Source organism: Protobothrops mucrosquamatus, unplaced genomic scaffold (assembly GCF_001527695.2).
Source record: "Protobothrops mucrosquamatus isolate PMUCROS unplaced genomic scaffold, P.Mucros_1.0 scaffold_199, whole genome shotgun sequence".
In the NCBI taxonomy this organism is placed as follows: Eukaryota; Metazoa; Chordata; class Lepidosauria; order Squamata; family Viperidae; genus Protobothrops; species Protobothrops mucrosquamatus.
In genome coordinates, this window is record NW_015386275.1 from 1,173,445 (window position 1) to 1,184,931 (window position 11,487).

At 43.4% G+C, this 11,487-nt stretch overlaps 1 protein-coding gene across 1 annotated transcript in view; it reads right to left on the reverse strand.

Moving 5' to 3' along the window:
- Nucleotides 1-11,487, reverse strand: part of PCBP3 (poly(rC) binding protein 3) — a 65,083-nt gene that overhangs the window by 31,194 nt on the left and 22,402 nt on the right. Inside the window, exons 7-8 of the mRNA XM_015825429.1 lie at nucleotides 11,410-11,482; nucleotides 9,254-9,328 (exon numbers count right to left, since the gene is read on the reverse strand). Coding sequence (XP_015680915.1) covers nucleotides 9,254-9,328; nucleotides 11,410-11,482 — 148 coding nt within the window. The remainder of the gene's footprint in view (nucleotides 1-9,253; nucleotides 9,329-11,409; nucleotides 11,483-11,487) is intronic.

Genomic DNA, 11,487 nt, shown 5'->3' on the forward strand with positions numbered 1-11,487 from the left:
AAAATAAAAAAGGTTCAGTCCATTTCAACTTCTCGTGGGAAAAAAAAGATCTTGCAAAGTTGGAATTGATTGATTGAACTTTTTAGTCCCACCCAGTCTTCTGTTACCACCACAGCCACGTGCACCCAATGGGCCACGCCAACCCAATGGGCCACACCCAGCCAATGGGCCACACCCACCCGGCACTCGACGATGCATAAGTGGGTTTTGGGTTGCAGTTTGAGCACTCAGTCTCTAAAAGGTTCGCCATCACTGTTCTATTGTACACTTAATATTTATTACTGCCTTGGTGCTGTTGCAAGAGGCAGGAAAGTTGATGTTCCTGCACATCCTCCTTTAGCCAACTAAACGAGTCCATATAACATAATGTATTAAGTGATGGAGATCCCTAATTGTTTCCTTCTCTTGAAGCAACTTTTACTCAAGGGACTTATACTTCATTTATTATAACAGTTCCTTCTGTTTTACTCTCTCTTTTGAGAAGCAAAAGTTGGACCCAAAGCTCTTTCACCAGACTGAGACTTAAGAGAAAAGGCTGCCCTGAACAAATATTTCCAATTATAGTTGGTTGGATCATTATAGCATTTTTGTTCTTCAAAATTGAATTTTAATTGTTTCTTTTTAATATACAATTATAACAAAGGGACTGCAAAGGTGTTAAATTTTTAGGTAAGCTAGGAATGGTCAATTAGTGAAGCAAATAACATGATTTAGATTGAGAACAAATGACTGGGGGTTGTCGAATAATTTAGTGTTTTGACTCACTCAAGTCTCTGTCAGTTGCAAAGGAAAACACATAGGTACAATTTTGGGGGGTTGGACCGCTTCTTCCATATTGCTACCAAATCCAACCTGCCCCAGATCATCATTAAAGCAGCATTTCGGAGAAGAAACTCCCCACATGATGTGTTCCTCAGCTCAAAGCAGCTAGAAGCTCTGTTGTATGTTAGCTGTGGATATATTTCAGATCGTATGCCTGTTGGTGATTCAACCACATTATTCACTTTGTTTTAAAATATTATATTTCCTGTTTTGAAGCACTAATCTTATTTGGCCACTGGAACCGAACATTTTATTTTATTAAATGTGAATGTACAATTACTTGCTATATGGAAACCTGAGATTCATCCAGATACATTTTATTGTATAAATTAGCTAACAATCAAGATAGGGTGATGCAAGTATTTCAAATAGACCCTGGTGGACTTGGGATGTTTTTCTTAAGTTAATACAAAACTTAAGCAGTCAAAAAAAAAAAGATGTACTATTTAGAAGAAATGTTAATAACGGGAGACTTTAACTACCTGGACATATGTTGAAAAACTATTTCAGACAAAACTGCAAAGTTTCCAAAATTCTTCTCTGGTTTTTCTGACTGCTTCATTTTCCAGAAAGTTGAAAAAGAGACAAGAGAACTGGTGATCCTAATGAACAGAAGATGCAAAACCAAGGAGAACCTTGGAAAGAATGTTGATACAATCTTGGAGTTCAAGTGTTCCAGAAACAGACTGGAGCATAATCATAAATGTACATGTTCTGTTCTGTGCGTTGGTAAGGCATTGAGACGAGGCAGGAGTAACAACAGTTGCTTCTTTATTTAATCTCCAACAGAACAACACAAAATGGCGCGGATCCCTTTTATACCCCCTTGCAGGGAGTAGCATCAACCAATCAATGCAACATATCTTTCCCGCCTTGCACATGCGCAATAGGCTGGAGACAGCCTGTCTGGCCCGGGCAGCCACATGGTCTGTCCGGGTCTCTCTGCAGCTTCCTGCACCTGCTGTGTTAATCACAGCGCAGGACATAACACCCCTCCCCTCTTAGCTCCAAAACATATAGAACTTACTATTTTACATTACTACAAATCTAATACCTTTTCAGTTCTTTTGAGCGTGTTCTTATTTCTAAGTACACTTAAGCCTGCCCACTTACTAGCAGGAATTTCACATAGTCCTGCAAATACTTTGGTGGGCCTCTGGCCCGCTCTGATCTTCTTGGAGTGGTTGCAAGTGCCCGGTTTACAAGCTCGCCTGCCAGGCTCGGCAGACCAGGACTTGGATGCCCACTATGTACAGGCGAACCCACATCATGCTGACTGGCCGGGTCCTGTAAACCCAGACCAGAGTTCCTTGGTGGGGTGGAATTCCCCAGGTCCACGACAGACCCCTCTTGGGAGCAATGTCCCGTAGGCACAAGGCCAGCAGATGGAGTGGCCTGAACAGCTGGTTGTGTGCAATTTTCCATGGACCCAGTGCCAGAGTCAGGACCCGCCTCGTTGGCACAACTCCTATGTGCAGAGTGCAACCCCCCACTTCTGCAAGAAGACTGAGATCCACGATCGCCATTGTGGTCCTCCTCCCCCCCGAGAGCAGAGTCAGGAGCGGAAGGGTGACCGGGTAGCCTCCAGTGCAGCTGGTCAATGTGCCGATGTAACACACGACCATCATCCAGGGCCACTTCGTATGACAGCGGCCCAGTGACTTTGCAGACCACTGCTGTCACCCAGAGATGTCCAGGTCCATAGTTCCTTGCCCAAACCGGATCGCCCACCTGTAGTCTCCTGGGTGCCCGTGGCTGTGACACCTGTGAAGCCACCCAGTCTGGGTGGAATCTGTCCAGTTTGGTAATGAGACGGTGACCCCAGCAGAGTTCAGCTGGGCTTTTCACAGTAGCTGTGCAAGGTGTGGTGCGTTGGCAAAGAAGAAAGTCAGCTAACCTGTGATGCCAGCTTCTGTGAGTGAGCCTCTTCAAGGCGTCTTTGGTTGTGCGCACAATGCGCTCAGCTTGGCCGTTGGAAGCTGGATGGAAAGGTGCCGAAGTAGCGTGCCGGATCATGTTGGCCTGGAGGAAAGCCTGAAACTCAGAAGAAGTGAATTGAGGTCCGTTGTCGGTGACAAGAACATCTGGCAGCCCATGGGAGGCGAAGATGCCCCTCAACACCTGGATGGTCCTGGCAGTCGTAGTGGACACTGGAATGACCTCTAGCCATTTAGAGTGACTGTCCACAACAATGAGGAAGAATTGCCCCTGAAAGGGGCCAGCGTAGTCGATATGAACCCTCGACCAAGGAGCATGTGTTTCCTCCCACCTGTGTACAGGAGCCTGTGGCATTCCAGGCCTAGACTGTTGGCAAACCTGGCAACCCTGGACCTGGGTCTCAATCTCCTTATCAACCCTGGCCACCAGAGATAGCTGCGCGCCAGAGCCTTCATCTGGACTATGCCCGGATGTCCCTCATGCAGAGATTGCAAGACTCTAGTCCTCAATGAGGTTGGGATCACTATCCTACTTCCCCACAGGACACAACTCTTAAAGGTGGATAGCTCATGCTTCCTTTTCCAGAAACTCTGGAAGGTAGTGCCAGGACATGTGTCAGGCCAACCTGACAGCACCCATGTCAACACACGTGTTAGCGTGTGATCATTGGCTGTTTCTGCAGCCACATCCCTTGCATTGAGGGGAGACTCAGGCAAATCCTGAATAGCTAGTATGTGGTTAGCTGGAGCAGGATCTGATTCTACAAGCTGTAGAGGCAACCGGCTAAGGCCATCTGCATGGCCCATTTCTTTGCCAGGTTTGTGAACCAGTGTGTAGTCATGGAACTTTTTTATGCCAGCCACTATGGCCAAGGCTTCTCTATCTATCTGTGCGTAATTACGCTCAGCAGATGACAGACTCCTAGAATAGTAGGCTACAGGGACTTGTGTCCCATCAGCCTTCAGGTGACTTAAGACAGCCCCGATCCCATAAGGGGATGCATCGCAGACTATACACACTGGCAGCTGCTCATTGAAATGAGCGAGAACAGCATTTGAAGATAACAATGCCTTGACCTCTGCAAAACTCCTTTCATGGACTTGTGTCCACTTCCATGGAGCCTGTTTGTCCAAGAGCCGGTGTAATGGCTCTGCCACTGCAGCCTTGTGAGGTAGAAAAGAGTGATAGAAATTTAGAAGCCCAAGGAAGGCTTGAAGCTTGCTCTTTGACTTGGGACTTGGGGCCTGCTGAATCGCCTTGAGCTTAGATTCAGCAGGATGGATGCCTTCTGCATCTATACGAAACCCCAAGAATTCAGTGGACGTGACTCCAATTTTGCATTTGTGTTGCCTAAGCTTTAGCCCCGCTTCGCGGAACCGCAGCAAAATGGACCGAAGCCTCTCAGCCAAGTTTTCGGGAGATTCCCCTGCAATGAGGACATCATCGAAGTAAAGGCAAACTCCCGGAATGTTACGGAGCATTCGCTCCATAACGCTTTGGAAAATGTCAGGGGCTACGTTAACCCCAAACTGTAGTCTTTTGACTTTGAAAGCTCCCCAGTGCATTATGATCGTCTGGGCCTCAGCCGTTGCCTCATTAACTGGTAGCTGTTGATAGCCTGAGCCAAAATGTGGCTCACCACAGGCACCGGATGTGGCTCACCACAGGCACCGGATAAGAGTGCTGCTGTAATGCTTTGTTTAACGTGCATTTATAGTCAGCACAAATGCGGACTTCCCCATTGGCCTTCAGTGGCATAACTATTGGTGTTTCCCATGGACTGCTATCCACAGGTTCCAAAATACCTTGCTGGAGCAGTTTGTCCAGCTCGGCATTAATCTTTTGCTTCAGCACAAAAGGCACCCGACGAGGCTTAACCCTAATCGGGGCAATGGATGGGTCTAAATGCAAAGCAATTGGAGGCCCCTTGTACGACCCCAGTTCTGGGCTAAACACATCAGCAAACTCCTTGCAAACTTCTGCAAGGCCTGTCGTTTGCAAGCTGTGTAGCCCAGTCACTTGAATCCCAAGTGCCTCGAACCAATCGAGTCCAATTAGACTCGTGTGGTCACCCTCTACCACAACAATGTCCAGGAACCTTTCAAATTTCCTATGCTGCACCTTGAACGTGGCCTCTCCTTTTACCCTGACTCGGGAATTCTGAAAGTCTGTTAAGACCAGATTTGATGGCCTAAGTTTAACTCACTGGTCACTTCTGTAGCAGATTTACTTAAGGGTATCCTGGGATATGATTGATAGAGCTGAACCTGTGTCCAGCTCCATCGTTAAGGGGACCCCCTGCAATTTGACATCAATGCGAAGCTTTTTCTTTAATGGCCTGTGGGCCCCCGTCTTCAAAATGCTCCTGCAGGTCACGCAGAAACCCACCCTATTCTGGCTGGGGACCCTGATACCTTTCCGAGGCAATTCTTCCGAAGGATGGTCTTTCGTGCGACCCAAACAGATGGCGGCTATGTGGCCTTGCCTGCCACATGCCCGGCAAATGGCAGAGCGGAAACGGCAATCGGAGCGCTTGTGGCGGCCTCCACATCCGAAACACCAAGGGAATTGAACGGCCTTGTTAGCTCGCTTGTCAGCTCGCTCATGGGGCCTCCTCTCCGCTGGCTTCTGTAGGCAGTCGACCTCGTTTTCGGAATCAGGATCAGCTACCTCTCGAGCAACCTCTTGATGGACGGAGCCTGAACTCGTAGGATGCTTGGAAAGCGACAAGGCCCTAACAGCTCCTCCCGCTGCTTCATCGGCCATGATTTCCTTTAGTGCATCCTGGAAGGAAACGTCTTACTTTGCAAAAATCTTTTGTTGCAACTCATGGCTCCTCAAACCACAAACTAGACGATCTCAAAGTCTTTCCTCCAAGTCTTTGAACTCACAAGGCCTAGCAGCGTGTCGCAGTGCAGCAATAAAGTCCGCAGCAGACTCTCCTGGTCTTTGGTCCCGCTGTTCGAATGCGAGACGCCAAGCAATCACCGATAGCTTCGGTTCGAAATGTTCCCTTAACATTTTCTTCAGCTCAGTGTAAGTGATGGATTCCAGAGGTGCTGGGGCAACCAGATTCTTGGCAATATCAAATGTCTCTTGCCCACAGACACACAGTAACATTGCGGCTTTGAGCCCGTCTTCCCGAACTTGGTTTACTCGGAAGTAGCTTTCTACTCTGGCTACGTATGAACTCCAATGTTCAGGGTGAGCTGAATTGAATTCGGACAAATGCCCTATCTTTGACATCCTTACTTCTTAGCGGCCTCATCAACGCCTCGTGCTGCTCCGGCTTGCGAATGGGTTCCAGGATGAATCTCGCCGAGCTCTCCTCCAGCGTCTTCGTACCGGCAGGCAGAGTCACACGAATCGGAACGCCGAACTTCCAAGCACTTTGGGCCTTCTGTGGTGAGTCACCCTATTTTCTTTTCATTGTTTTCTTGCAGCATGATCCCATCCTCATCGCCAATGTTCTGTTCTGTGCATTGGTAAGGCATTGAGACGAGGCAGGAGTAACAACAGTTGCTTCTTTATTTAATTTCCAACAGAACAACACAAAATGATGCGGATCCCTTTTATACCCCCTTGCAGGGAGTAGCATCAACCAATCAATGCAATGTATCTTTCCCGCCTTGCGCATGCGCAATAGGCTGGAGACAGCCTGTCTGGCCCGGGCAGTCACATGGTCTGCCCGGGTCTCTCTGCAGCTTCCTGCACCCGCTGTGTCAATCACAGCCCAGGACATAACAGTACACTAAAAGTTAATTTCAACAAGTTGAGAGAAATGCTGACTCTGATTGCATTGACAGGAATCCTTAGGTCAAAGGAAGTACAGGAAGAGGAGCACTGGAAATACAATAATACATCATTCCAATGAGGGGGGGAAATGGGCAGCTTAGAAAACTGTTGTGGGTACATTGGGTAATTTTGACTAAGCTAAATGTTGAAGATAAAATATATAGAAAACAGAAAGTGGGTTGTAATTTCCAAGAAGTATTAGCAAGTAGTTAATATTTGCTGAAAGAAATCAAGTTTAAATTGCAAAAGTTAACTTCAGCTCACAAGGGAAGTTGAAAGCAGTAAAAAGATTTTTGATTATTCTACCATTTTTTCCTGGCAGTGGGCCTCCTCGATCTGAAGAAAAAGAGGCTGTCTCAATGTTATTCTGTTGTGTTAAAATAGAAATATGGAGCAGGACAGGCACTTTGTTAGAGAATTGGAGGCTGGCAAATGCTGATATCTTCAGAAAAGAAAAAAGGAGGACCTGAGGAATTAGATTAGTCATCCTGATATTGAAACTGGAAAAATTCTGGAATAGATTATTAAGCATTTTGTGAGCATTTAGGAAAGAATGCAGTGCTTGGAAAGCTAGCAGAAGCCTATCAAGAATTATGAGGTTCAGCAACCTGATCTTTTTTTTTTTTTTTTACTAACCATTTAGTTGGTCATGGGGATATGCTGTAGTAATGCATCTTGAGTTCAGCAAACATTCAACAAAGTCTCCCATGAAATTTTAGTAGAGAAGATGGAAAAATGAGGGCTAGACTATGTTGCCATTAGTAGATTACAGAACTGGTTGAATAATTGTACTCAACAACTGTATACTTGTGGTTTCCCATCATTTGAAAAGTAATGTCAACGTGGTGAACTGCAGGACTCAATTCTGTTCAATATATTTGAGAGCCAGTTTGGTCTAGTGGTGAAGGCACCAGATTAGAAAACAGGAGACCATGAGTTCAAGTCCCCCCTTAGCCATGAAAACCAGCTGAGTGACCAGTTCCTGTCTCTCTGCCCAACTCACCTCACAGGGTAGTTGTGGGGAAAATAGGGGGAAGAAGATGTGTTGGATATGTTTACTGCCTTAAGTTATTTGTAAAAAAATAAAAGCGAGATACAAATAAATTAATAAATATTTAAATATAGAAGGGATACCTTATGGAAAAATACCAAGAGTCACAAGAATTTTGACAGGCAGGAAAAATGGGGAGAACCAATAAAATGAATTTCAACAAGGATAAATGCAAATTAAAGGCACAAGTATAGGATAGAGGGACTATATTGCAGAAGTCCCCAACTTTTTGGGCACCAGGGACCAGTTCTGTGGAGAGAGGTTTTTCCACGGACCAGAGGGTGCATGGTTTTGTGTGCTGTCTGCATCCCACAGATGGGGCTTTGCTTGTTTGTGCGGACCAGTTGCTGGCATGGACCAGGAGTTGGATAGCAGTATGGCAAAAAAAAAAAGTGTGTTGGCACATGACATAAAACAATGTGATGCCAAAATTGTTAATATAGTACTTGACTGCATCAGCAGAAGTAGCATCTAAATCAAGAGAAACAATTCTTCCTCTCTATTCTCTGATAATTACTGCATTCAGTTCAGGTCACTGCATTTCAGAAAAGAAATGGGCAAACCTGAGCATGTGTTGAGAAGAACAACAGAGATGATTGAGGACCTGGAAGTAAGGAACAGTTGGAGGCACTGGTAGGTTGAGCTTGCAGAAGAGAAAACTGTAGGAAGACATGATAAAAGGGTTGCCATTTTGTTGGGAAGAGAGTGCAGATTTGGAGGCACTTCAGAAGATCGAAAAAGAAATAATAGGTTTAAATGGCAAGGTTGGAGAGCAGGAAGAATTTTCTAATGTTCAACAATGAAAGTGACTGAATTGGTAGATGATGGGCTTCTTTACCAGAGGTCTTTGAACAGAAGTGGGAGCACTTTACATAGTGGATTCCTGAACTGGAAGTTTGGACTTCACTAAATGATTTCCAAGATCTCTTCCAAATCTTACGTTCTCTGATTCCCTGAAGTATCTTTTTACTTTACACGTGCTTCATGAATACTGACAGGTAAATAAATTATGTAATACTGAATGTAAAAATAAACATAAGCTTATGAAACTTTAGGACAAGATAAACAGGAATTACTTTCCTTCTATTTGCCAGCATTTTACTAAAATACTGTGTAAAGGTCATAGTGTAATAGATAATGTGACATATTTGGTGGATATTTCCTCCCAATTATTTTCTTAGAAAAAGTTGACAGACCATTTGCTATGTACTGCAACCTTTGAATTCTTTCTAAATGATATTTTATAAAGTATCCTTGCCTTTTTGTAAGGTCAGCCAACTCCCAACTATATTTATGGGTGATGAATTTATGTAAAATCAGCTTACATATATCTATTGTTCTAGATCTTAGTTGATAATATTTGTTGTCTTGTGATTTCAGCAAAGACTGGGGAGAGTCTGCCTTGTGTGATTGAGACCCCTATTTCCTTTTGTTACACCAGATGGTATTCATACTGCTTATTTAGTTGCTACCCACAGTACTTTGCAAACAAAGAGCTTTGAGTCCACTTGTCCTGGTGTAACGGGAATGGGATGACACCATGCAAGTGAAAAGGCAACAAAACCTGAGTGGACTAACAGGCAGCGGCTGGTGCTGCAGTAAAAGGCTGAGGTTGGCAGTGGAGGCTGCAAGTGGGTCGGCTCTTACCTGACCACCTGCAAAAATGACAGGGGTGGAGGCAGGCTTTGGGCGATAGGGGATGGTGGCACCTTTTGGTGGGGACTAGGAAAAGGGACAAGGAGAGGGAGAGAGAACATTAGACCACATTTCCTGAAACGGTAGCAAAAAGAGTGTTAGAGGGCAACCGAACATGTACAAATCAAACCATACTGAATATGAACTGATAAAGTTAACTCTGCAAGGTTTTGTTACCAGACCAGAAACTAAAGGTAGAATCATTTAGTGGATCATTAATTGTGGCCAGATGTTCATTTGCCTTGGGATTGCTGGACACAAGTTAAAGGCTCTCCTTTCCATTGATGACCTGCTTAAGACAGCAGCAGAGGGACTGTAGGGTTGCAAGGTTTCCAGCCCTCTGAAGACCACTTCCAAGAGCTTCCTCTGAGCCTTTGTCCAAATTATGTCTTCCATTTTTTTTCTGCTGCCACGAAGCTGCCCCTTTTATTTTAGTATTTTTGGACAATCACAAGATACATTTTAAAAACTATTGCAAATAATTTAGTAATATAGCTCACTCACCCACTTCATTTTTCCCCAAAGAGCCACCAATCTGGTGTGGCAGCCAAAAGGCATGAATGTGGCTTCCTGAGACTTTCAAAAATTATTACCCAATTCTAATTTTTAAATAAGGGAGAAGAAGAAAATGACTAAATATATGACTGGAAAGTAACTATAGTAAGTGTATTTAATGACATTTACCTAGAAATAAAATCAAATTAAGTTTCCATGCTGGCTTTATTTGCTACTTTGGGGGGCAGTGCTGCCTTTAACTACTACTCAAAAGCCAATAAAGAATTGCACATCCCTGTGCTAAAGTTACTTATTGTTGGATTAACATTTGTTCCTCCACATGGCAGTCAAATCTAACTGTGTGAACCTTATTTATATTCTCATGTATTGCATATTAATTTGAATCACTTTTACTTTCTTTCAAAACTTGCATATGCAATGGTTATAGTTTGATTTTTCAATTCCTTCCTAATATTTAGAATGAATGTGACTTCTGATGCTGCATATGCAAGTCACAATATTTGGATATTCTGAGAAGACATGTCTAAGACTGTAGCAGGATCAGAAAACAATACCAAGTGTAGCAACCATTAATTTCACCAGTAAGGTTCAATACAGTGAAATTCATGAAGAAAAACGTAAAACAGAATTCTGGAAATAATGAACCCTGGCCTGGAGCCAATGGAGCATAATTAAGTCATACATAGAAAGATTATTTAATTACATGAAAAAATTTACATGCTGGAGAAGGATCTAGGTACTTTCTTAGCTGAAATATTCATGAAATGTTACCTTGAAAATCTGCAATGAAAAAAAGATAAAGCACTTGCTTTTTTGGATACAATGGGAAAGCCCCTTTTTTGATTTCAGTGAAGTTTAAGCACCTTGCTATTATTGCAGCTAGAATTGCTCATTAACTTCAGCTACCAGGAATCTGCCCTTGCACTGATTTCTTCAAAATCTTTTCATAAACGTGAATGCACCTACAACCCCCACTTAATCCAATATTATCAACGCCCATTTTTGTTTCTAGATTTTCATATGCTAGCAAATACATTCTGTTGATAATTCCACAGCACATCACCTAACAGATATTAATGTTTGTTTTATTTTTGGATAAAAGTGCTTAAAATCAAGAGAGTTTTCATCTGAAAGTAGAGAATGGAGACAAATGTACTGGTCTGATGCTAGAAATATCCTTGAGAGTTGAAGAATACAAATAATACTAAGAAATTGATGAATTAGAAAAATAGAAATAATATTATTAACGCAGTCCTCTTTTCATTCCTGTTTCTTTAGGCTTTTGGCGAATATAATTGTTTCATATTAAATCTGCAAAAACATATCTCACTGCATCTTTTATAATTAAAGTATATTTAATGACAATATAAACCAAATGGGCTAGTAGGTATTGCAAGCCTCCACACTCTGTCTTCCTGAACTACTATTTTACCCTAAATCTTCACAGAATTACTTTCTCATGTAGCCATCCAGAGCTGTTTTGAACCCAAGATTGGTTGAATGCTTGAGTAGGCAAGAACCAATAACTATCAATTCTTCAGTTATTTACATATGTTCCTTTTATACATTACCCCTATTGTTACAAACTGTACCTCCAGCATCACCACACAGATCTGTTTGACACACTGGATAATTGCATCGGGGGTCCCTGAGATGGTCACTGCCCTTTC